At 36.0% G+C, this 27,944-nt stretch overlaps 1 protein-coding gene across 3 annotated transcripts; it reads left to right on the top strand.

The window, feature by feature from the left end:
- Positions 1-39: 39 nt before the first annotated feature.
- On the top strand, positions 40-27,893 carry LOC138331368 (uncharacterized). 3 transcript variants are annotated; one of them, XM_069278938.1, is made up of 2 exons: positions 40-54; positions 25,113-27,893. In XM_069278938.1, the coding sequence occupies exon 2, from the start codon at positions 25,191-25,193 to the stop codon at positions 26,736-26,738; it is 1,548 nt and encodes a 515-aa protein (XP_069135039.1). In that variant the 5' UTR covers positions 40-54; positions 25,113-25,190; the 3' UTR covers positions 26,739-27,893. The 3 variants fall into 3 exon arrangements, with proteins under 3 accessions (XP_069135039.1, XP_069135037.1, XP_069135038.1); XM_069278936.1 differs by lacking the exon at positions 40-54 and adding an exon at positions 10,091-10,228; XM_069278937.1 differs by lacking the exon at positions 40-54 and adding an exon at positions 21,095-21,246.
- The last annotated feature ends 51 nt before the right edge of the window (positions 27,894-27,944 follow it).

Genomic DNA, 27,944 nt, shown 5'->3' with positions numbered 1-27,944 from the left:
TACATCTGACATACAGAATCGGCGGGAGGGTTCTCTCCATTAGTACTACAAGAGGTAAGGACTTTATCATTCTTAGTTAGACTTAAGTATTTTTGATACTGTATGTAGCTACACTTGTATTTCAGTATATACAGTTGGATTGCCAACAATAGAATGTACATAATAATACTAAAGTACCTCTATATACTATGCATTTTGACAATTGTTATAATGAAGTCAAGAATCAAATCGGCGATGAACGCTGTAGTTATTGGCATATAACCTTCACCAAATGCATTATTTTTTTTTCTTTCATACTGTCTTTGATCAAGAAAAATTAGTTATCATATACAGTAGATGTTGTGTATCAACATTATCAGTTTCAAAATCAATAACAGGAACATGATGTAGATGGACGGGAATCTATGGTACATGGTAGCTACATGGTACTTGACCAAAAGTTACTTCCCTCAATTGTGTACACGGAGTGTACTACGTTTAGACTGCTAGTAGACACCAATCATGAGTGCACTACGCTTAGACTTCTGGTAGAACAGAGTGCACTACGTTTAAATTTCAGGTAGAACAGAGTGCACTTCGTTTAGACTTAGGTAGAACAGAGAGCATTACGTTTAAATTTCAGGTAGAACAGAGTGCACTTCGTTTAGACTTCAGGTAGAACAGAGTGCACTACGTTTAGACTTCAGGTAGAACAGAGTGTACTACATATGTACGCTTAGACTCCATGTAGAACAGAGTGCACTACGCTTAGACTCCATGTAGAACAGAGTGCACTATGTTTAGACTTCAGGTAGAACAGAGTGCACTACGTTTAGACTTCAGGTAGAACAGAGTGCACTACGTTTAGACTTCAGGTAGAACAGAGTGCACTACGTTTAGACTTCAGGTAGAACAGAGTGCACTACGTTTAGACTTCAGGTAGAACAGAGTGCACTACGTTTAGACTTCAGGTAGAACAGAGTGCACTACGTTTAGACTTCAGGTAGAACAGAAGAGTGCACTACGTTTAGACTTCAGGTAGAACAGAGTGCACTGCAGGTAGAACAAGTGCACTATGTTACGAGACTTCAGGTAGAACAGAGTGCACTACGCTTAGACTTGGAATGCACTACGCTCATGGTAGAACAGAGTGCACTACGTTTAGACTTCATGTAGAACAGAGTGCACTACGCTTAGACTTTCAGGTAGAACAGAGTGCACTACGTTTAGACTCAGGTAGAACAGAGTGCACTACGTTTAGACTTCAGGTAGAACAGAGTGCACTACGCTTAGACTTCAGGTAGAACAGAGTGCACTTAGTTTAGACTTCAGGTAGAACAGAGTGCACTACGTTTAGACTTCAGGTAGAACAGAGTGCACTAGTAGACAGGTTATAGACTTCAGGTAGAACAGAGTGCACTACGTTTAGACTTCAGGTAGAACAGAGTACTACTTAGACTGGTAGACACACTACGTTTAGACTTCATGGTAGAACAGAGTGCACTACGTTTAGACTTCAGGTAGAACAGACTGCACTACGTTTAGACTTCAGGTAGAACAGAGTGCACTACGTTTAGACTTCAGGTAGAACAGAGTACTATGTTAGACTTCAGGTAGTATATACGGAGTGCACAAGATGTAGACAATAGGTAGACACGGAGTGCACTACGTGTGAACACGGTGTCCACTACATGTTGACATATATGGTGTCCAGGTACTTTCAGACCTAGACAGACAAGGTGATGTGTTACAGCTAGGGATGGGGTGGGGGTGAGTAGGGGGGGATACAGTTTTAACTTTGAAATGATATTTATAATTATACTATTTAATATTTATTTTTTACAACATCTACAATTTAGTGCACAGTATATAGAACTATACGATATTTTTCTTAGTATATACAGCTCTGCTACACAAATAAGACTTTTTCACTAAAAAACGTAACAAAGATTAATTTATATCTATTAAGTATATGTCTATTTCATTACATGTCATTAGTTACCAATTACGCTCCTGAACTGGGAAATTTCTTGAACTGCACTCTTCCGTAAGTAAGCATTACGCCATTGTGTCAGCTAATTATGTAACATTACAGAGGATGATGTCATATTGCTGTTATATAGGGATTTAATGTTAACGCGCTCCACGGGATATGTAGATAGCTTCTGCTATTCATAGCCGCTATGAAAATTAGAAAAATACATTCAATCCATATATTTACATTAGAATAATTCATGAAACTAAAAAAATTACTGAAAGGCTATTATATTATATTTAAAATTATGACACATATATACGACGAGAAACAAGATTAATGAACAACTGGATGACAGTCGTTCTACAAACGTCGCGTTTTAAAGTTATATGTGCCGTAAATTTTCATACTCACGAATCAAGATGAGTTTTTAATATGTATATTCATCACCAAAAATTTACCAACTTTTTGAAAATTACAGTACTTTCAATGCATAGGTTTTAATTTTACATGTACAAATAAGAGCTGAAAATGAATTTGGCAATACTGCCAAAAAGCATTTATTTACATTAATAGTGAAGTGAAATGAGTACATATGGTCAGACCATGAAACCAATTTGTGGTCTACAATTTCATTACACATTTTACATGTTATTAGTAATTGTTAAAAATGTGATAAGTGATATACGACGAGAAACAAGATTAATGGAACAGCTGGATGACAAAGTCGTTCCACAACTTTAACGTCGCGTTTTAAGCTTCCGCCTTCCGGTCGACCTTTTTTTTTGCAAATGACAAACGATAAACAAGAAATATAGTTAAAATAAAATTCTATTGACTTAATACAGTAAACCTTATTTAATTCGACATCAAGAAACAACACATTTAAGATAATACATTAAAAAAATTGTGGGGGGCTATTTTTTAATGAGTTGAAACTGGCGTAATGTTTGAAATCAACTGATCGATGCACGAGAATCGTTGTATTCATAGTGTATTCATAGTGTTTTCATAGACAAATGTTTGTTTACGTCAGTTGGTTGATTCATATAGTGACGAAACACTCAGAATGTAAATATAAGAGAATAACATAAATTATAAGCAAATGAAAATGCTCCTTACATGAAAGATATGTACACGCTTGCTCCTCGTTACCTTGATATATAATTTCCTCTCTTGATCTTGTGCTCATTCGATGTCTACGTATTACCGATCCTAAAAATAGTTAATTGTAAAAAAAATGTTAGTTTTAATACTGTTGGATCCGATTTTTACAAACTAAGCCTACATTTTTAGGCTATTGATCGGTCAATGACAAAGCTTAATCCTTTTTAAAAGTTGATCGTTAGTTTATAACTTGGACTCCACCAAGGATAAACAATACGAATGGTTTAACAAAGGATCAACAGCGAGATAGGATTAATCCCTGTATGACGAAACCCGCACACCCTTATGTGAAGTTCGGCCATCTTAAATAGCAAGAAAACTCGTCAAAAACTTCGCCCACCGAAATAACGAAAGTATTCGAATACAGCGTCTCCTAAAGGGAAAGTGGTGTTATAGCTAATCCTAAGTACAAATATCCTGCTTAATCACATTAGATTAACGATGGAATTTCGCCCGTAAAAATACAGATGAGCGATTATCTCCCCTGATTCAACCTTCTGGATATCGTATTTGTAATGACAGTGTTACATATATACACGTACAAAGTACTACCAAACAGATAATTTTGGAACATATTTAATACCTATTTTGTTATACAAATCAGAAATCTTAACCCAGAAACACCCAAAAACCTAACCGACTTATGCTAATTAGTACTGCTAACAACTGGGTATGTTCCCACTACAAATGTAGTTTTTGAGATAGCGTACAGATAGTTCCTAGAGATACTTTTCAAATGAACATTCCTACCAATTCCCCGTATCATTCCAATTTTCATTTCAATACCAACGTTGAAGCCGTATTATCGCAAAAATAGGACACTTTTATAAAACTCAGATGGTCGAATTGCCGACGCTACCTCTTAAGATTTTCTTTCACATTTCCTGATTTTATTCCTATGTTTTCACGCTAAGAGACTAATGTATCATAAACCAGGTCATAATTTTGTATAAAATATGAAAAACAGAAAATATAGCCTGTTCACCAGTCAAATGTAATTAGCATATATATATACGGTCTAAGTAAATTAACACTTATCTGTGCTCATATCAACATTTGGCCCCGTCACGGGTAAGGATCACAGAAAGTCCCCTTAATCAAACCCTCTACACCATCAACAATATTATTTATATCACACGTTTCTATCTCAAAAAAAATTCTTGGTGAATGAACTTGGATAAAGGCATTTTCCAGTTCTGAATCATGATGTCGAATGTTTTTTTTTTTTTTTTTTTTTTTTTTTTTTTTGGGGGGGGGAAGGATCTATTTGCGTTATGGCTTCTCAACATTTTTAATGTTGCATATTTTTATAGTATATGTTTTTTGATAATTTTGCATCATGTACTATGAAAATGTTCGCTGGGAATAATAGACGCATTTATGTATGTTTTGATTTCATATGCAGCAAAACATGCTGGGAACATTGCATCCAAATGAAGAATGAAAGCCTTAACACAAACAAAGGTTATTCCTAAGTGTTTATTTATTGCCATCCTCGATACTCCAGGGGTTACTGTCACTGTTGTCATATCCACCCCAGAACTAACTCATAATACAACTGAAGGTAGCCCAGGAGAAAAAATCTGAACCAATCACATACCTGAAGAGTCTTCCTTTGAAGATTACAGAGAAAGCGACGGCCAACTTCAAAGTCACACGGTCAACCACAGTGTATTGCTATTCGATTATTTTGATGTACATCAAATGATCAATTTACCTGTGGTTTCTGCTGCCTCCAATTTTACTATGAGATAGTTCAAGGGTGGATAGTACGTCAGTGGTAGTAACCCCTGGAGTATCAAGGATGCTTGATTTGTATCCTGCCGTAGTCCTTGAGTTGTGATTGTCCATTCTTGGCCAAGTTGGTAAATATTATAATTGGCCAGTGAAATCGTGGTAAATTATATAATAGTATAATTATATACTGTTACAAATGAAATCGAATCTTTAATCCTCGATAACAAATATCCAATTAGGATACATTTCTATTAAATTGGCATTCACAAATAAAGTCACAATGAAGAATCGTGCAATCAATGCGATATGAATTATGACAAAATGTTCAAAAAGGAATCGATGTGTATGCCTATGTAAAGTTGAATCCGGTCAAACCAGCTCTTCTACTACGTGCTAAAAACACTAGTAAACATAATTGCATGGTTATTTGGTGACAGAAATTTGTACCGAACCCTGTGGACCTAACTGAAATGTACATTGTTTTGCATATTTTGCCAAATTTACAAACTACAGAACAATCTTCGAGTCAACAACAATACTTAAGATATGGCATGATGCATTCACACTTTTCATCAACTTATACTTAGTTACGTTCAAGTATACCTAAGAAGTGATCTAAGGTCATACAAAATATCACAAGTTTAAACATGGTCTTAAACCTTAAACAAATGTTAGAGAAGTACTTGCAGCTGCATCCTCGATACTGCAGGGTTGCGATCACATACGATCTCTACACCCCTGTCAAAAGAGCCTTTTATCGGTACAAAGTGGTTGACTGTGTGGCTTTGTTACGCTGTAGTCACACCGTCCCGAAATTGACACAGGATGGACACACGAAATAGAATATTTCCAAATTCGGCACTGATCGTCAGCGCATCGGAGCATTCGTGAGACTATCTTTAGCCATCGCATGATCTCTGGGGAACGTTCTCATGCTTCGGCAGTAACTTCGTGAATGACGCCAAAATCTTTGGCATGTCAAAAAATTGCCCGAATACCACACAAAGGTTAATTTTCATGTTGAATTCTTGTGTCCGTCTTGCCCTTCGTAAGGCAATCGCGACGACATCTTGGCAATTCGTGTCTTCTTCGTCTTACCATCGTGTAATCATCGGCGACAATGGACTCATTTATAATCACGAACGCAATACGAAGGAAACACGAATTTATCCGATGATCTTACGTAAGAAGTCAACACGACTACATCCAAGGAAATATCAGTCGCTCACGTGAACACTTGTATAAAACTCACCATAGTATTTTTCTCAGTCATCCTGGGTAACAGCAGAAATGATATGTTATGATGCTAATAAATAAAGGAAAAAGCAGAAAGCTGCATTTCTTCTTTTATTTCAACTTTGAGAGCAAGATGAACAACCATTGCAGGTTCAGAACTTGTTGCCTTATTGAATTATTTCGAGTTTTTGAAGATATATAATTAATATAACGATCCTACACTGATTCCAGATTACACTTACATGTACGTTGAAACTATAACACTTAAAGTTATGTGTGCCGTAATTTGCATGCTCACGAATCAAGAACAGATTTTAATGTTACTTTCACCACTGAAAATTATCAATAAATTTCGATTATTACAATACTTTCAATGTATAAGTTTAAATTTTATAAAGTCAAATAAAAGTTCAAGGCAGTACTTCCAAAAATTATGATATTTAGGTCTTAAATGTAATGAAATGAGTACACCTTATCAAACGAAGAAACCCTAAATGACCTTAGTTGTCGATGGCCGTAAAACTCAATCAAACAAACAAACTTTTCACATTTTAACGGTGATATTAATAATTATAACATGACTTCTTCAGAAATGAAATGTTTTGCATCTAAACATATAGCATAAAAATAATAAAGCATAAAAACGAGAATTATCACAGTGCATATTAAGCATCATACATGTTTCCTTATTCCTTTGTATGATTTTGAATGAATTTCTCAAAAGTTGTGGTATTCAAAAATTACCGAAGAAGAAACAACCTGTCAAACTTTTCGCCCAGTTATGACACATATAACATTTCAAAATATTTCTTCTGCAAATTCTACAACATTCATTTTTAATTGCCAATTTGATTTTTTTGAACTTTTAATACGTGCTTAAAACAATGTATTCGTTTGAGCTCTTTAAAATGACATGTAATTGCATTTCTTTCAATGTTTGCTTTTATTCTAATCTCTTAATTGTCTCGGATGGAGGGCTTCGTGTTGCCGTCTTACGCTCATCGTATTTACAACACGACGTCCTATACTATAGCCATCGTGTGACCTTCTTTCAGCCTTCGTATCTACATCCTCATAAAAAACACATATTCGCGTTGACCTCCTGTTTGGTTCGGGTACAATCGTGTGGCCTTCTTTAGGTATCGTATTTTCATCGGCTATCACGTTGCACTTCGGTGAAGACATCAGGTAAGACCTCCTTCGGGACGATTTGCACCCGAAATTGAAATTTTCATATTCGTAACGGTATAACCATCGGATATAAAAATCGGGACAGTGTGACACTGGCATTAGGGCGTCGCTTTCTCTTTCTCTGAAGTCTTCAAAGAGCATTTTTGCAGTTTTGTTCCCTTGAGCTGCCTTCAGTTTTACTATGACATAGTCCAGGGGTGTAGAGATCGTAAGTGATCGGATATTGACCTGCAATTAACGGACCCGATATATATAATAGGCGCGACAAACATATCCAATGGACATTGAACGTCCGCACCAACACTCTCTCTCTATATATATATGCTAACCAAGCACATTTGATATTTAGCAGTCTTTGTCTTCTCATGTTCAGGAGTATACAAATAAACACCTACCTCGCTAATTATAGACGATATATCTGTGTGATTTGTCATCTCCTTAATTACAGGTGTAATACAGGTGTGACAGATCACCTAATCGGTTAGTACACCTAACCATGCATCACCTAGTTAGTGTAACAGTTTGTAAAGTAAGTGAGAAACACACACAATGAAACCTGCTTCTCTTTATTACCCAACCTCTCGTAAAAGGTCTATTTAATAAACACACTACGGTTCATCTTTTAACATCATTCCATCACCAGTAGAAACAACAGTCCCATACAAAGCTTACCAGGTCTAATTGTAACTTATCTAAGAAATATATCCGAGTAGACATACTGACTGTGGAAATACTTTGTCGATTCGTCATAAAAAACTCCACGGCGTTACGTCTAGTTTGCTTGCATTAAACTACGTATTCATATCATCAGATACATATCTTTTAACATGTTATTCTTGGTACATATCTAACAATCTTGCAGACATTATTAAAATCAAAGTTGTTAAAGTTACATTCTAAACAGCGCCCTTTTCTCGGTTAATTGAGGGGTGAAGTTTGTACATGTGACTGCATATGAATCAGAATATTAATTGAATGTATATATTTCCACGTCAGTCTCGCCCACACACAGACAATACAAATTTAGCCATTTCCACCAACACAACAAATAAACGTTGGATACACCCAGTGGAATTCCACCCAGATCCTAGATTATGACACTGAATATCTGGTCCTACCACACATTAATTAGGCTCTATATATCACACATCTCGTGTTACAACTCCAATTTTTTTTTCTCGTTTTTTTTTTCTTCTCAAAACATCACTCATTTTCTTTTTTCGTTTTACATACAGGCATTGTGTCAGTTTTACTGTTTCACCTTTGACGACCCGTGGGTCGTTGAGACGTCAAGATTTTATCAATCAAACCATTAACATTGAAACCCACAAGTTTTAGAGTTAATCTATCTAAATCCATTAAAAGCCACTGGCAAATACAATTGTGTGTATGGTGTTTTATATAGCCAATCGTAACAACACCAAATATATGTACTGTAAGTTTATGATGTTTTATGAATAAAGATCATCCTCGATATTCCATGGATATAACGACAGTGATCGAGGATGATATGAAGACATATCTAGTAAGTTGTTTTACAGTTATGTGTACAGAAGGCGTAAATGTCATATTTGTAAATACTGCTTAAATGTATTTTGAGTTTGACCTGAATTTGTAAATGTCGGGAACTTTGGTGTTGAATACTGTAAACCACCATTCTTTCGCAGCTACTAAATTTCGCGATTTCAAATTTCAAAACAAGTTCGCAAAGATTAACATTCGCGAATTTGAAAATTAAACGCAAATATATATCAATATAAACGAGGTTCATATGCATTTGCGGAGATAAACATTCGCGAATTTACTTGGATCGCGAAATTCACGAAAGTAAGTCGCACGCGAATAAATATTGCTTTATAGTAACCTATTAAAATCCATGGTCACTGTTTACAACGTCACAGCTTTATTGTTACCTCCCGGTATCCATGGTGATAATAAACGTCACCTTGTCGTGAATATCAACATCATAACATAAATGTGTTTAGCATATTAAGGATATGATAGGTGAGGTTAATATCATAAGACTCTTTCATATGTGGATTTGAAGGATAGAGATATTCTACCTGAGGGTCACAAAATGTAGTAAAACCCGAGGCTTGCCGAGGGTTTTTACAAAAAAATTTTTTGATCCCAAGGGTAGAATATCCCTATCCTTCATATCCACGTATGAAAGAATACTTTTCTCTCATACCTCGACGTTTCATTGCAATTTTCCTACTATGAATTCCCGCCATTTTGAAATAAATTCGGGGGAAAACACGACTGTGAATTAATTCTCCATACATGAAAATTGCATGATATTTTCAACGCAAATCCTGTTTCTCGTATCTTTTAAAGTAAATCCAACATAGTTTCTGGAAAAAAAAGTTGTACCTAGAAAATAGTAATTTTGTTGATGCTGTGACGTCACGAGTCTTTATTGCCCGGGTAGCCATGCAATACAGCCTCAGGCGACATGAGTGTATTGCCCTAGACCAGCCAGTATTACATATGTAGGTATGAGAGAATAAGATTTATACGTGATGGTATGTACGGTTGGTGTTCACTCGTATATAGTGAAATATAATACAACATCATTAGAAATTCAATACACTTCTAGCAGTATGACACTGCCTATGTATAACTTATATCTAAATCTTACGTGTAAACCATCGATACATTTCGTCCTTAAATTGCAGAAATATATTTATCACGTGCATTTTGTCAATTTTGTGTGTATATTAAATCAAAACTGGTTTGTGCAGAGTTATGCTAATTGAGGATGAGTCAACAAGCATTGCATGTCTATTTTCGTCCATGCGCATCCAAGTGTTACCCTTGGCTGTGATTAGGAACAGTTAGGTCGAGGTAGCTAAAAGTTGTTTACTGGCTGTTACAGCTATTGACGAAGTAAAACGACAGGTGTTTTCAAGGACGCTCACAGCACCATCGTTAAGGTTCCAGGTAAATATTTCCAATCACTTCTTTATCAACAGAATTATAATTTCATTGTTATGCTAGTTATTTTTTTAATTTTGATTTTATTAGGCTTTTCGTCGTGTTTGTTTTGATTAGATTTGTTTACAGTTGGGTGAACTAACGTCTAGCTTTAAATGAACATAGTTAAAGGGACATCAGGGTCGAACTTTCAGGATAGCAAGGACTTTTAAAAACAACGTCACAACTATTTTTTTTCATGATCGACATTCCAGGGCTTACTATATATTACCGTCGTGATATAACGGCAGTGAAAGTAACCCCTGGAATATCGAGAGTGGCTTGTATTGTGCTTCAACTTGATTCAAATATAAACAGGCTTAATTAAGCTACCGTAAATTTCACCAGACATGCATCTGTGCAGCGCATCTCTACAGAGACAATACAATTTGATGTATGATATAACAATTTGATGTAAGTGCTTCACCAACGAAAGAGTGTAAATGATATGCCCATCATTTGAACAATAACTGATTATAATCGTGTTTATATCTGTCTAATTATCACAAAAATGAATATCAAATTATTTATTTCACTTTTGGTTGATACTAATCAATACTTATCAATAATTCCATATAGGGCATAGTGCCATGGAATTATTTCGGAACGCAATTGATCATTTTTTAACATTTTTATCTCTAATTTAAATAAGAAGCCCAAACTTTTCAATAGTGGTATTGGTGTAAAGTAAGTAACTTTTGTAACTAAAGAAAAATACTAATTCTTCTGCTCCTGTTTTTGAGAGATATAAGATACCATAGCAGGATCAGTGAAAACAATAGTGGACAAAAATCACAACATGAAGGAAACGATTTGGTCCATAAACATCAATGTATTTTTAATGGTGTATTCTATCGATTTCCAGAACTAAGAAAGCCTGACGATAATTTTATCACCACATCGAACATGTATTGATTACTCTGCTCTGAAAATGGTTGATCCACGTCCTAAGACAAATCTGATAGAAAGTATGTTATGTTGTTGTTATGTTGGCCTTATACGCCAATATGTTACCGAAATAATTGAAGAGGTCCGTCAGATATACACGTCTATAGAAAGTGGATTTATGTAAATTTTATGTTATGTCGAACTGCGACGTCTTTATCGAATGCTGTTAGGCGATTTAAAATATAAAAAAAAAACTTTATTAAAAGCTTTGTTTCCGCGAGGTATGTATCTCACACGCCAGTAACATAACCTATGTATAGTTGAGTTGAGTGTGCGGACGTATATTTGTATAATTTAAAGATGCTCCACTGGCGACGAATAATATTTTTTCTCTATCAGAAACGAGAGCAGACGAATAAGTATTTTTCTTCAGTTACAAAAGTTACTTAATTTACCACATTATCACTATTAGAAAGTTTGAGCTTCTTATTTTAGTTCGAGGTAAAAAATAATTAATTGCGCCCCGAAAAAAAATCCATGACGCTATGCCCTATATGGAATTTAGTACTGATCGTGCATGCATTAAAAACAAAATAAATCATTTCATATGTATTTTTGTGTTAGTTAAACAAACATGAACACGATTACATATATCAGTTATTGTTCAAATGATGTGTATATCATATGTTCTGTCGTCGAATGAATAAACATAATTTTACGCACACGCAATTTACGTCTTAAAAAAAACAAAAGAAAAATTTATGTTAAAATAAACAAACTTTTTTAAATATTTGCAGCGGCCTTATATCATGTTTTCATGTATAATTGTTTTTGCTGTTATGGTGATTTAATTTTGCGATTTATTGATAAAAAATATCTACTATATTTGCGATGACGCTTTTCGCTTCGTTTGCTTTCCGCGAATTCGAATCTCCACGCAAATATTAAGATATTTACAGGAAGTTTGGTCCTGTTGTGGACGGTTGGATGATTTATGTAGTCTACTAACAGTTAGAGACCGTGCGAGGTCCTTACCCCGGCAGGCTGGGCTTACGTGATAGCAAAACATATTTCAGCATGAACATTTTTTGTAAAGGAATGTTTAAAAGCAAACAGCGATGGCCTAAATAGATTACATCTTTACCCGTGTGTCAATAGTACAACTATCAGGCATTCAACCAGACACACTTAGGGAAGAATTCAGCTTTTAGATGAAAAAATGTACATATATATATACTTTTTTTTGTTAATAAACATCCATCCATGCGAAATATGCAAATAAACTATTTTTGATTTTTTTTATCAAAGTCAATACGTGTAAACGCATAGCTATGATATTTTAAGGGAGAGGGAATACTTGCCTTAGCTTAGATTATATTTAAGGGTGAGAGGACGCAAGTCTTAGCTTAGGATATTTTAGGGTTAGGGGACGCAAATCGTAGCTTAGAATATTTTAGGGTGAGAGGACGCAAGTCGTAGCTTAGAATATTTTAGAGTGAGGGGACGCAAGTCTTAGCTTAGAACATTTTAGGGTGAGGGGACACAAGTCGTAGCTTAGAATATTTTAGGGTGAGGGGACGCAAGTCGTAGCTTAGAATATTTTAGGGTGAGGGGAAGCAAGTCTTAGCTTAGACTATTTTAGGGTGAGGGGACGCAAGTCGTAGCTTAGAATATTTTAGGGTGAGAGGACGCAAGTCGTAGCTTAGAATATTTTAGGGTGAGGGGACGCAAGTCTTAGCTTAGAACATTTTAGGGTGAGGGAACGCAAGTCGTAGCTTAAAATATTTTAGGGTGAGGGGACGCAAGTCGTAGCTTAGAATATTTTAGGGTGAGGGGAAGCAAGTCTTAGCTTAGAATATTTTAGGGTGAGGGGACGCAAGTCGTAGCTTAGAATATTTTAGGGTGAGGGGACGCAAGTCGTAGCTTAGAATATTTTAGGGTGAGGGGACGCAAGTCGTAGCTTAGAATATTTTAGGGTGAGGGGACGCAAGTCTTAGCTTAGAATATTTGAGGGAGAGGGGGCACAGAGCTTAGCTTAGAATATTTGAGGGAGAAGGGACACATGTCTGTCTTAGTTCAGAACATTTAAGGGAGAGAGGATACAGATTGTAGCTTAGAACATTTGTGAAAGAGGGAACACGGGCCTTAGCTTAGAACATTTTCAGATTCTGTTAAAATATTTGTTAAATAAAGGAAGTACGGCAAACACATAGAGACAAAGAATTTTCCCTTTTTTACCATTGATTGTGATACATTTATCTGGTTATGTAATGGGACATAACCTAAACATACAGTATGTCCATTGTCCAAGTGTGACCGAGAGACAAGAAAAAGCTACCCACAATAAAATTATGCCAAGTGAATAGAAATGGGAGAAACTCCCAGGAGATTTTTATCCGGTTTATTATGACTGATGTTTTACACTCCACAAACGCTAAATGGTATGAACTAATTACAGAAAGACATATCTCACTGGAGACCGGACTGATATTGTGATAGGGACATTACGTATACACTATACAAACATTCCATAAAATGTAATAATTGAATACGTACCATGACGTTAGAGGGTATCCGGTGCCCTGATTGGATATCACCGGGTCACGTGTCATCAGATTGTCAGCCATGCTTCTGTCATGAGGTCAGATCCAGTCACATGATATTCGCGCAGGATTTAGGAAATTTGACAATCGGTTATGGTTTTTATTATGTAGGGTATCGCATACAGAAGGCGCTGTCATTCAGGATTACACCACATATGTACGCGTGTCTGTCAGCTTTGTGATGTGTAACCGCAAAACATTAGTAGGTGACTCTTATCAAATCCTTGTATTTAAAGCCATATCAATCTATGGAGGAATTTTGTTCTTTTTCTGAGTTTTCATAGATTTGCTCTGAAACACAGAATTTGTACTTCATTACTTGTAAATGTTTTAAACTTAAGACGCTCATATCGTGACAATTCCCTCTTTCAATGGGTGTGTTCGAGAATAAGATATGTTTCTTTGCAACACGATCTAGACTCGATCTGCCGATAATGTCAAACCAGTAAATGTATGACCGGTTTAGTTTTTTAATTAGCACTTCTTTACTCACTTGCGATATTTTAAAGGTCTTGTCACCATGTTTATCTCATCTTATAAAATACGTTTATTCCAAGTAAATATATGAATACGTCTTGTGGTATAAGGCTTAGTAACACAATCAAGGATTAGAGCCAATCGCAGTAGACGTTACAATACAGCTCAACAGATTAGAGTTATTCGCAGTAGACGTTACAATATAGCTCTACAGATTAGAGCCAATCGCTGTAGACGTTACAATACAGCTCTACAGATTAGAGCCAATCGCTGTAGACGTTACATTTCAGTTCTACAGATTAGAGCCAATCGCAGTAGACATTACATTACAGTTCTACAGATTAGAGCCAATCGCAGTAGACATTACATTACAGTTCTACAGATTAGAGCCAATCGCAGTAGACGTTACATTACAGTTCTACAGATTAGAGCCAATCGCAGTAGACATTACATTACAGTTCTACAGATTATAGCCAATCGCAGTAGACATTACATTACAGTTCTACAGATTAGAGCCAATCGCTGTAGACGTTACAATACAGTTCTACAGATTAGAGCCAATCGCAGTAGACATTACATTACAGTTCTACAGATTATAGCCAATCGCAGTAGACATTACATTACAGTTCTACAGATTAGAACCAATCACGGTACACGTTCCAATGCAGCTCTACAGATTAGAGCCAATCGCAGTAGACGTTACAATACAGCTCTACAGATAAGAGCCAATCGCAGTAGACATTACATTACAGTTCTACAGATTAGAGCCAATCGCAGTAGACATTACATTACAGTTCTACAGATTAGAACCAATCACGGTAGACGTTCCAATGCAGCTCTACAGATTAGAGCCAATCGCAGTAGACGTTACAATACAGCTCTACAGATAAGAACCAATCGCGGTAGACGTAACAAAACAGTTCTAAAAATATAATTAATCAAGGTAGACGTTACAAGCTCTTCAGATTAGAGCTAATCATATTGGTCGTTTACAAAGTAATTGAAGAATGATGGAGAACAAGTCGGAAGAGATCAATTCATTAAAGAGTCAAGTACATTAGTCGTTGCAATAAATTATCTGATACCCTATCATAGTGGTCGTTATAATGTAATTAAGGAATATAGCCAATCGCAATGGTCGTTACAGGGTAATTAAGGAATATAGCCAATCGCAATGTTCGTTACAGTGTACTTAAGGAACATAGCCAATCGCAATGGTCGTTATAATGTAATTAGGGACCATAGCCAATAGCAATGAAAATGGGTCAATGTCATTGGCCTTTAATAAGCAGTAACTCTATCGCCTGCGGGCTAAAAATAGTGTTTTTATACTGAAGAAGTATTTTTCACATTTGAACCAAATAATTACGCCATGCTAGTGTCTGTGTGATGGTGTGGATATCACAAGAATTTGTCGTTTTCCTCCCCCTCCTCCCTCAAAAAAATCATCCTTTTATTCTATTTAAAAAATAGATGATCCTTACATACATGACCCTCTAGGATTTGGGGAGTCATTCGCCACCTCTTCTTTTATACTGCATTTACACATATATGAGCAAGGCTCTGACATTAGAAATGATACTCTACTATACTCAACTATAAAGACTGCGGTTCATAGGTACTGTTTTGTCGGCTCCATGACAGAACAGCGTGATCCATCAGGTGTTCCGGGACCTTATAAACACATACACCCGTAATCTGTATCATTTCAAGCGAAACGATAGAAGAATACTTATAAATACATTTATAAACCGAAGGTGTCACGACCAATTGTGCACGTCGTAAAAAGGCTTTTAACTAAACTTATCGTTCGCATGAGTTTTATTAGGAATGATAAGAATTTGTTGCACAAAAAGGCTTGACCTTTTCGACAAATTGTCAGACCATTTTTCCTGGGTAATCCCCGGCCTTCCTCCCACTAGAGTGATCAGCTCTTTGATGTTAGTGACCCGAGAACTCGCTCATCCGTACAATTGTACATTAGTTTTATATGGCCGGCCATAAAACGTTGGGCCCTTGTGGATGTAGTTACCTAGCTTCCAATAACTGTCTGTTTCTCAGGCTGTAATATTTTCCCGGTGATGTTGTTGACTTGTGCACTCATCTGTGACGTCATTTGTTCATGTGTGTAAGTATCTTGTGTCTAACTAAATATAAGATAGGATGTTTATATGACGTCATTCAACCGTGCAACGATGCCGTCGCTCGTATGATTTGACATTGTGACGTCACTCAACCGTAAAATCGTTGCTGTTCTTTCACCAAAAGGTGGTTTCGGTGATATTCGTCTTAATGTGCTGACACGGAATAGATTATTCAGCAGGAGGCGTTCCGAATACTTATCAGGCGAATAGTTTTACAGTGCAGTGACCTAGTCGTTTTGTCGAGTTCTTTTGAAAGATTTTTTCTTGAATATATTCGTGAAAAAAATATAATAACGCTTCTTACACGTATCTCATCCTTCTAGAGCTCGCCTCTGATACTTAAAGTGGAAGGGGCATATGTGAGATTGCGTCCAGATTTGAAACTCGAAATTAATCAACAAAATTAAATGCAAAACACTAGGATGTTTTGAATGTCGACTAATATAATGAAATTAAAGTCATCGTTTCACATTGTTGTAATATTTGCTTGATCTTATAAAAAGTGGACCCTTCTATCATTCGACCATTTGTTTGTATGGATACTCATGGGTTCTTCATCAACCAACATGTTATTATTTCGTTTCCACTGTGAAATGTCCTATTTCCTGTATTGTATTGCCATTGCTACTAGTTACCGACCTATGTTATGTAGTAAATGTAAATAAATGTTTATACCAAGCACATCGAATTTATTATACATTATTTTGCAATGGTACAACTTTCGAAAATTAATCCGTTACCACGGTAACATAATTGAGACTTCCATTTGGTCGTTTGAATATCATCTTATTTCAGTGGATGTCCAATGCAATGGTTTTACTATTACACGTGTAATAGTCACCTACTATATTTAGAAAATTGTTTATTTTGGAATTCCATTTCGTCTATATTTAATGGCATTCATGATCATTCTTATCAATGAACATGACTTTTTTTCGTTTGTCCTGTACTAAGTTTTCGCGGATCATCATATGTTTATGTCCTACAAACAGATTATCACGTTTAGTTTTACCTGATGTTCTACGTTTACCTTATGCATTCCTAACATCCAAACAATACCACGTTTTAACAATTGACAGGGACACGTGTTGGATGTGACCCATTTATATATGGTGTAATAATAGGTTTGATGCTCTCATGTTTATTTACAGTTTGTATTCTGAAATATATTTGTTGCTGGTGAAACAAATTTCTGTGCTGAACATCCGGGTATAGTTATATTAAACCAAGCGTGGAGGTTTAAAATCACACGTTGTCATTCCCAGGGAAAACCTACACTTACCCAATCATCCAAACACATACATTTTAACACTTCACAACGTTTTTCAAGGCTTTAATTGAAAATTTAATTTTGAGTTATGATAAAATCTGAATAACATTTGCACGCATCAATGAGCAAGCTATACGAATTACTTTCTTAACAATGTCGGAGTGCCTTTATAAATCCGACCGGAATACACACCATATTTGGGGGTATGTTTCTCACTAATGTCAAATCTTTCAGAAATATTTCTTCTGTATTGTATAGGTAGTAAATGGGGTATGATGGATGGTTTTTTGTGATAAAATTCTTCTCGACAACTATAGCATTAACACATTAAATACTTTTAGGTCACAAGGAAAAAACATTAAGTATACTTATATAAAGGGACCACATCTATGTTGTTCATAATAAATCAACATAATAGAACAGGAAAACTATACCCCCAAACAGTATAAAAATGATGAAACAAGTTTATAAAATGGGAAAAATAATAATGATTATATGTATAAAGTAATCGTATAATAGATGATATGTAATGTATACAAACTCTGAAAAGGTACATTCTTATTCTTTTGAAGCGCATGGTTCTTCCTTTTGTTTGCGTCTTTAGAAGTTTCCCTAAACATTTCTTTTGTTTACATTATATCTTTGTGACCAACTTCGATTTGAAGTCATATATTAAGTTTCGGATAAAGTTGCAATTATAATTTGAAATCTGTACCTTTTACCCTTTTGGAACATTTTGATGTTTTGGGATTAATTTTCTGATCTAAGGTCAGGATAACCTTGTCATCGTGTTTCGATTCGTCATCGTGCTTCGTCAGCTGTGCGCCAGACTATTTCATTCAAAAGCCTACTCCTCCTTAACCCAAATGTAGATCACTACCAAATTTGATATGAACTATTTTATATACATTTCATAGAAATGAGACTGTTCTGACCCCTTAGGACAGAGGGGTATTCTGGTGATTTGTTGCTTTAAATTCCAATTCCTTATTGCATTGACGGAAATTAAATTATATGTGAAACGTCATTGGGAGAGGAAAGCTACACATTATTAGATGAGGCTGGTCCAACCCCAGTTGGCAAAGGGACGGGACTCTAGAGAGAGTTGCTGATTGTTTATTTAAATCCTATATTCCTTATTAACACATACATACATCGGAATCGATTTGGAATTATATCATTTAGACTGGACAATCGTATTTCATTTTGATTAGGTTGGTCCGACCTCTGGTTAAAGCATTGGCAGAGTCCAAACGGAAAACTGTGCCAATGTTTTTCACTATAAGATTCTTGTAGATGTCTTGTAGTTTTTTTTTATGAAATAAATTTTATCAGATGACCGCCAAGGCCTATGTGCCTCCTGTTTAAAAACATACTTTGTCCAAAGTGTTTATTTACTAAACCCTTCTTTTTTTGTTTGATTACTATTATACAGTACATAATACTTTTCTGTGAGTAAAACAAATAATTTTTTTTATTAAATGTTTAGACATTACGTCTGTATGTTAACGTCAACTAAAGAGTCAATTTGCAAGGTGAACAATCATTCTTCAAAGCAAACAAATAACCGTTTCTTCATTAGACGAAATGCTTCGATTGCAATGTTATGTTTCCTTACTGAGTGTATTATTATACGAATCTTTTGTATTTGGATATGAAGGCTATATTTCTTACCCAACTTTCATATCCACCAATGAGTTCTTTTCTCTCATGTTTAGACGTTTTATTGCAATTTCGCAATTATGATATCTCGTCATTTTGAAACAGATTCACAGAAAGTCGCGAGTTCCAAGTCAACTTTCAATACATGACAATTGCGTAATGATAAATGTCAATCCTGTTGCTTGCATCTTTAATAGTAAAACCAGTTTAGTTTCTGAAGAAAATGTCAATTTTTACCGAGAAAATAGTAATTTCGATGACGCTGTGACGTCACGAGACTGTAATGCATGGGTAGCCACATTGATACAGCCTCCTACGACACCGGACAAACCGGTCCTACATCCGTACTTATGAGAGGAAACTGCAAGGATTGTTGTTAATGTAGCACATCCGTAAGCATGAAAGGAAACTACAAGGATTGTTGTTAAAGCAGACATTATTGTGGTTCCTTCTGTGTTGTTTTGTTGTCTGGTTATATCAGACAGTCACTCGGTACATATGATACCATAGTCTACCAAGTCTTTCTGCAGTGTCCACTACAATACAAAATCTTTTGGCTCGAACCTTTAATCACTTGTGTCTTTCGGTTTTTCGTACTTCGGTTGCGTAATTCATGTACTATTTATTTGCTTCCGAACACCGTATTTGTTTCATTCAATTTATGTTTTAAATTATGCATACTATCGGTTCACTCATTTCGACAAAATCAAAAGGTAAGAACGTGGCACATCATCTGGCTCAGAATAGCCACTGCATCGGGCGCTGTGTGCATCAATGGGTATCTATAGAATAACAATACCTTTTGTTATTATCTGAGGCATCTAGTGCACCTTACTTCAAGTTATACCTATGATTGCGACCGAGTCACTTAGCCACCAGACCATAAGTTGTTTAAATGACTCAGCAGAGTTCTTTTACTAGATTATCTCCCCTAGATAGAATCAGACACGTAAGAGAGACGAAAATAATCACGCCAAATTTTAGTGGTATTTTTAATATTCTAGAGGCTGATGGCCAGTCTAGTGCCCAGAGCAAGTTATTATTTGTGCCTATGCTTCTTAAGGAAACATTATTCGGTATAAGATTATCATCACCCATCTTCATTTTAATTTCAATATCTAATTAGCGAAATATGGGATAATGAAATACCTTGGTAAATTGCGATACAGCAAAACATTCCCAGTGCCAGAATATCTAAAAAAACAAACAAAAAAAACAAAAAAACAAACAAACAAACAGATCGTTACTAAAGCACGTTCACATACAGTAATGTTAATTTCACAACAATTTAAAAAATAAGTCAGATATTTACACTCCACATAAAACGTTTAATAAACATACCAAATATTGATATATTCGTACCTGGTGATTGCCTGATGTATTTAATATAAATATGTTTGCATCATTTCCCACACTCTAAACATTTATAAACATTCATGCTGTTTCTGGTGGTGATTTATGATTGTTTGTATTATGTAATGAACGTAGATCTCCCTGATAAAGTTCAGATTGTGCTCACGTCATTTATTTCCCACAATGTAAATAGTGAGTTCTTGGCAAAAGTCGAAACCCAAATTAAATCTTTAAGATCATTCACAGACAGGTAAATAAACAATGGAGCCGTTTAGCAGGTGCATACCTGTATGCCTTACCTATACAGGTATAAATGACATCACAGAGAAAGGTGTGTGAATGTACTTATATATATTCAAATAACATTTAACCACTAGACACGCCTTTAGCTACGTAAATCATAGCACAGATTGACGGTAACTCATACAGTCAAATACAAATAGACTTGTGGATGTCTGTAATGAAAGGCAGCAGTTATTGAGCTGTTGGCGTAACCTCGTACAGTCAATATAGCTGTCCTCGTAATTGTTCAGACTAAGGACAATATCATCTTTGTGTAGCTCGTCCAATAATACATGCGTCATTAAGGTAGGCTACCAGTGTCTTATTGTAGAATATAATTGTATCAATGTATAATATAAGTGTCTTAGTGTATACTACTTATGTCTTATTATAGAATATAATTGTATCAATGTATACTATAGGTGTCTTAGTGTAGATTATTAGTGTCTGTTTGTAAACTACAAGTGTCGAAGTGTACACTATACGTGTCGTAGTGTTAACTACAAGTGTCTTAATGTAGACTATAAATGTCTATGTAAACTTTAATTGTAGACGTGTCTCAATGTATACTATAGGTGTCTTAGTGTATACTACCAGTGCCTAATTGTTGACTATAAGTGTCTCTGTGTAAACTACAAGTGTCGTAGTGTTGTCTATAAGTGTCTTATTGAAGACTATAAGTGTTTTATTGTAGACTAAAAGTATCAATGTAAACTTTAAGTGTAGACGTGTCTCAATGTATACTATAGGTGTCTTAGTGTAGACTACAAGCGTCTTACTGTAGACTACAAGTGTCTTAACGCAGTCGATCAGTGTCTTAGTGACCTCATATTCCGCTAAACATTATCAAAAATATTGTACACTACAACTTTATCATGTTGAGAAAAAGTATTGAATGATACATATGCATGCAGTGTCTTAAAACACCTAACCATATACAATTCTGCTCTCAGGATTATCTTTTGCGTTCATTTTTATATTATGATATATTTGTAAATACACGGTACATAACAAAACACAATGACACTGGGATATTAGCTCAAAAAAACGTATGTATTATTATGGTGACAGCTGTCTATGGATGTAAGGGATGTAGATATCATACACAATGGCTATATTCTTTTAAGTAGGACAAATGTTGACCTACTTAGCCATTGTTTTCCCTCTGTTCTTCATCCTGTCCTATTGTCTTTTACAGCACGAGCTGTGTCTAAAGTTACCAAAAGTAACCTATACTAATTACTGTAGTCACGCTTCTAGTCCATTGACATTTTGATTGTTTCTTCCCATTGTCACTCTTTGCAATGTAGTCTAAAGAGTCTGTTTGACACAGTGCTTAAAAAGACCGAATGAAACGTTTTCAAAGCGTATTTCAATCAAATGTTTAATATGTTCAAGCGTATATTTTTCTGTATGAAAAAAACTTTGAAATTTCAATTTGTAAAGGATTTTTGCTTCTTTTCAATGCTTTTTCACTCTAGTGTAACTTGATCTTTGCAATATATACATGTAATGTCCAGATCTGTCAAGGCTTATATGGAATATTTCAATACGTGTTTCATAAAGTAAAGTGGGGAACCACATAAGAGTAAATTGTTCTGTATCTTAACGCTCAGACATTTCTGTTTTAAAATTCATAATTTTGAATACGTAAGCAGGTTAATAAGCGTGATGATTAATTAGCGTTTGCAAACTATCCCCTGTTAACAACACAGAGAATACACCTAAGTGCAATTATATCCAACCGCATGTTGGGAATGCTAAACTATCATACGAGTAACCCCTGAAAGTTGTTTGCTCTCGGATAGGAATAAAATATATTTACACAATCTGTTATTGCATGTAGTTTTGTTCAAAGGTCTAAATCATTCTACCTGCTACAAACCAAGTTATTTTTGAGTCGTCTTAATTTCGTGGTCCTCCGCCTAACGACAGTTTTTATCTGTTTTAATTTTGCGTTTTAGACACATATGAAATTGTTATATTCCATCTGTGCTGGAGTTATTTTTGAGGTGACAATATTTTGCTATTTCTTATCGCTCGTAAAGCACAAGAAATACAATTACACACAACAATAATTTAGTTTACAGAAAGGAGTAGCGTATAAAGAGGTGATTGTATTACATTTTGTTATATTGTACATGGACATAATAAAAGTTCATTTTGGGGTTATACTAACACTCTACACAAACTCTGATCCACGTAAGCATTTGCAGTTCTAGTGTACATATAGAAAGTTGTGCTATTGATATCAAGAGGTGAGCGAACAATGGTAATCACCTTTGTAAACACTCTCAAATATCTATGGGTCTCATATCTAGTTCAGCTATTTCAAAAATAACTTTCTCATTTCTCATCTATGTTAACAAAGGTTTCCTTGGTCATGTGTACGATAATGTAACAGTTTACATACCAAGGAATTCTCAGTTATGTTTCCAGATGAACTAAGTTTCAAATCTTTATTAAAATGTTAAATTATGCAATTCATATCAAAAGAATTCATTTCCAAAGTCCAAGCTATTCGAACATTCTAAGGAAACTTCTTGACTTAAACTGTCCCATAGGGAAGCATAAGAGAAGGAGGCATTTGATGTAAATGAACTACATTTGTAGATGCTAAAATTTCTGTAATGCTATTCTAAGGGAAGAATTTTCAAGTTAAGAAATCCTTTAAGTTAGAGTAAATGGGCCCTAGTTCTATAATGGAATTCACATGTATAAAATTTAACGCACAAACTTTAATAACTTTAGCAGGATATAACAATAATATATATTTACGTAACACTTGAATGAACTATTGCTTCGAGGATCATACAGCCACACACAGTCTGATCACTACAAAACTTTTGAACTTTGAACTTTTAACCTGTGACACGTGAAGCGAGACACCTGGTCATAAGACCTCTGATATTTAGACTTCAAAGCAGAAAACTGAAGATGGACATTTATCACTATATATTAACAGATCCTTGTAATTTGAAGTGTATTGATCGACAACTGTTTTTATTGTTATCTGATATATACTCTGTATATGTAGCAATCGTATTAGACAATATTACATCATCATGGAGTAAGCAAATTATATGTTTTTAACTTTAATTCCTTTCATTGATTGTTGAAGTTGCGATAAAATCACTATCGATTCCAAATCACGAACGTTTCCCATAGATATTCGTTGTCAAACGTTTTTACTTGATTTCACCATAAAATTACAAAAACAGTTCCTCTTCTCCTTATAAGGACACCACGGTCAATTTACTTGTGTGTTTATAAGTGTTATTAAGTGTTTATAATGTTTACTTGGGCATTTAGACTCGTTTGTGTAGAAAATACAGCTAGTATTGCACAGGGAAGAAACCCTTCTGTGTATTGATATCAATTTTGTATTTTTTTTCTCTTATAAAACTTTATTTTGTTATTGGGCAGGAACGTTTTACATGTTTATCATGAACACAAACATACAGAACCAATATTGAGTTTACGGGTCTGTGAACGTACAATACACAGTAGGTCACCAGGGGTCACAAACAACATTCTTGAAATAGGTTAATATGTGTTTACAAATTGTTTTCATTTCACTAATGAATTCACTTTTCCATTCATTTCAACATTTAACCATTGTAATTTAAATAAAACTTTCTCAATTTTAGTATTAACTTCTTGTTAAAGATCACCTATTTGAAACTAGCAGAATTGGACACTACAAGTATGTACCGCGCAATGATTTCATTAAAATGGTGTCCGATCAACCTAGCCTATGTCACTTGAAACAACCAATACTTCACTCATAAGCCGTTCTATGTCTTATTTAAGCCGTGTCTAATGTTAAAGCTGTCTTGTATGTTACCACACTAGGTAAAACATAGCTCGTTAGGATACACCTATGAGAACACTGGGTGATGACAGGCTAGATCGTCACGGTGTCGTGGTTTTGTCATTCTAAATGAAGATTTGACGGATCGTAGACAGGAATAAACTAAAACTCTCTGTGTTATATATAATACGCTGTAGATTCCCCGCTCCGCACCCCTGTACAGTAGACCAGGGTAGCCGTTCAGGTTATTGAAAACCGGTTTGGGATTGAATATTATGTGTGTAGGCGCAGAGGTGTTATAGCTGTGCCGACTCTAGGACGATAAACATGTAATACGCTCTCTGTTCTCTTCCTATAGGTAGTCAGCTGGCTAATGGTTCTGGACTTTGTAGACATCTAGGACTGAATCGCCGGGACAACAACAACAACATACAACATGGATTCCAAGGAAACGATGACCAAGAAAGTGTACCAACTGGGTACATGGCACGATGATAATATCCTTGATAACGTTATTAATGATTTGGCCAAGCAGGTCAGAGCAGGGAAAGGAACAAAGGTCAAATTGACCGTATCAAAACATGGGGTGACTGTGATTAAATCTGCCGCTTTGACAGGTAAACAAATGACGGATTACCTTCCGATAGAAAAAGTTCATTTCATCACTGTCAATAAGTACCACCCTTCGTGCCTTTTGGTGATTGGACAGGACTACCCCACAAAGTATCAGATTCTCGCCTTCAGATGTGCCAGTGGACTGGACGCTGGATTGTTCGTCAAGTATTTCAAGGACTTAAAACGGCAATATCCGGGAGAGGGGTATAACGTCGAAACGAAAAAATCAGAAGGTGCCAACTGGACTCTCCGCTCTAAGACTCAGAACAATAACAATCGTCAGCTGAGCGCTGTCGTTGACATGCACAGGGAGCAATCTAAAGTTAATGGGGATATACATATTCATATGAACGGCGGGAGTAATCAGGAGAACGGTGTCGTTAGAACATACATCAATCCAATCGCCGACGACAACACTTCATCTCTGACAACTGACACGCACGCGCACACGACTTCTTCCGAGAAAGTAGTCGTCCATCAGAAACAGGTTGTGCACCATCGTCACCTGTCTGATAACGTGTCTGAAGCTTCTGAAACATCGCTCCGCGACGAATTGGATGTTCTCTCACAGGAACTTAGAGAAATCAAATTCATGCTAGAAAAATCAACTGGAATTAGTCCAGAGGAATATCAAAAATCTGTTGTTGTCACACCAAGGAGGAGGGAGAATACGGAAGACGTGATCGTGACTAGGACGATTGAACAGCCAGATACAAACGTGGTTGTCCGGAGGGAGGAAACTGTTACTGAGACTGTACATCATTCTCAGACAAACGGAGACGTGACCTACCACATTAACGGCAAGGCCGCACGCCCCACGTCTCAAGAAATGGAGGGAGAGGTCCGTGTAACTGTACCGGACTATCGGTCATCCACCGACTCCACGACAAAGATCTATTCTACCGAAATCCCCAAATCTCACGAAGATCACACCAATGACGTTAACTACAAGTCTTGGGGAGGCGACAGGCGCTCTGTGGTCCGACCGCAAAATAACTGGAGGGACGAGGTGGTTCTGAGACAGAGGGTTCACGGTCGCACGCGCCCTCGCTCGGCAATGTACAGTTCATCAAGTTACGCCAGTGTGTCCGGTAGCGTGCGTTCATCACGTGCTCCTAGTGCGTACGTACTTACCGACTACAATCGCCATGCCGGTAGCCAAACTCTCCCTGCCAACCGTGGGGGCAGTTACAAACGTCTGAACGTATCGACTACTGTCCAGCGACCTATTGAACGCGTGTATGGACGTCATTCAACGTACGGGGGTAAACCAGTGTTTGTGGAGCGTCAATCGACCGTGGATTACAACCAGAACAATTTGGAGAAATCTCACCACAGCGGGCATGGTTCCGTAATTATAAGGACATAGACGAAGCTTGTTAATCGAACTGATTGTGATAAACAATATACTATTGTGCAAGCCGGGCTTTGTCATCTGCCCTCATTCCTGGAATATAATTAAACTTTCTCCATATATTCTTCTCAACGTAATAACTTAATACATACATATTACTTATGACACGAGCTGTCAGTGATATCGCTTAATTTGCATATGAAGCGATGAGGTAATGAATACAAACTAAAGGTTTGATGGATTAGGGGAGTTATGATGTATCAAATGTGTCTCGTTCGCATATGTAAGTGAGACTTGTGCCTTCAATGTGGAATGTGCTCCATGTGCTGATATTAAAATATGTGGATATATTTTCACGCCGGATATGACGTCATAGTGTCAAGGCTGGTTATGTTTTATATAAGTTTGAAATCCGCATGAGATATATTGACAAGGCGACGTATAATTTCCGAAGAAATCTCCGGGAACTTGTTCGCCTATAGACAGAGATATTTTACATTGACTGGATGTTATGGATTACTAATTACTGGAACTGTAGTTAATCTCCATTATTTCATGAAACATAGCCTTCATCTATTTGTGTAAACAGTTTTGTATCCGCTATACTCAATAATGATTCACTCATATCGATATTAGATAACAGTATATATGTTTATAGGGTGAGACCTCTATTCTGGAAAATAATACCGAGATTATATATAGCGTGGAGTAGCCAACTGGGTCTTATGTTACTCGAGTTTTAAGACCCAGTTAAACAAACGATAAAGAATAGTGTGTCTAGTTGTGGTTTTGAAGGAACAACAACACCATTGTTGGAGAAATTGTCAAAATTGCAGATATGCCATCATATATTGTAACGCTCCGATAAATGCTTACAGTTCTTGCGTAGTGAGATTTTCTAGATACATCTCATATAATATCGCTCAAATGTTTGTTATGGTCAGGTGTTTCAAAATGTTATCACATAATACGAAATCAAAACAGTCGAAACGTATTTTAATTTAATCAAAGTATATTATATTTTCCGAAATTAACAACAAGCGAAATGAAGTATCTTGAATTGACGGAAAGTTAAAAAGGGCATTTAATATAAAGAAGAGCCAGTGTTCAAAGCATAATTATGCCTGTTTCTCCTTGTTATTGAATAAAATGAAAGAAACATGCCATCAATTCCTCTCTGTTGTGTCATGATTAAGTATTGTATTTAATCTTCATGGAGAC

Source organism: Argopecten irradians, chromosome 9 (genome assembly GCF_041381155.1).
Source record: "Argopecten irradians isolate NY chromosome 9, Ai_NY, whole genome shotgun sequence".
Lineage (NCBI taxonomy): Eukaryota > Metazoa > Mollusca > Bivalvia > Pectinida > Pectinidae > Argopecten > Argopecten irradians.
The sequence above is the reverse complement of the archived record's forward strand: the minus strand, read 5'-3'. Positions and strand labels throughout refer to the sequence as shown.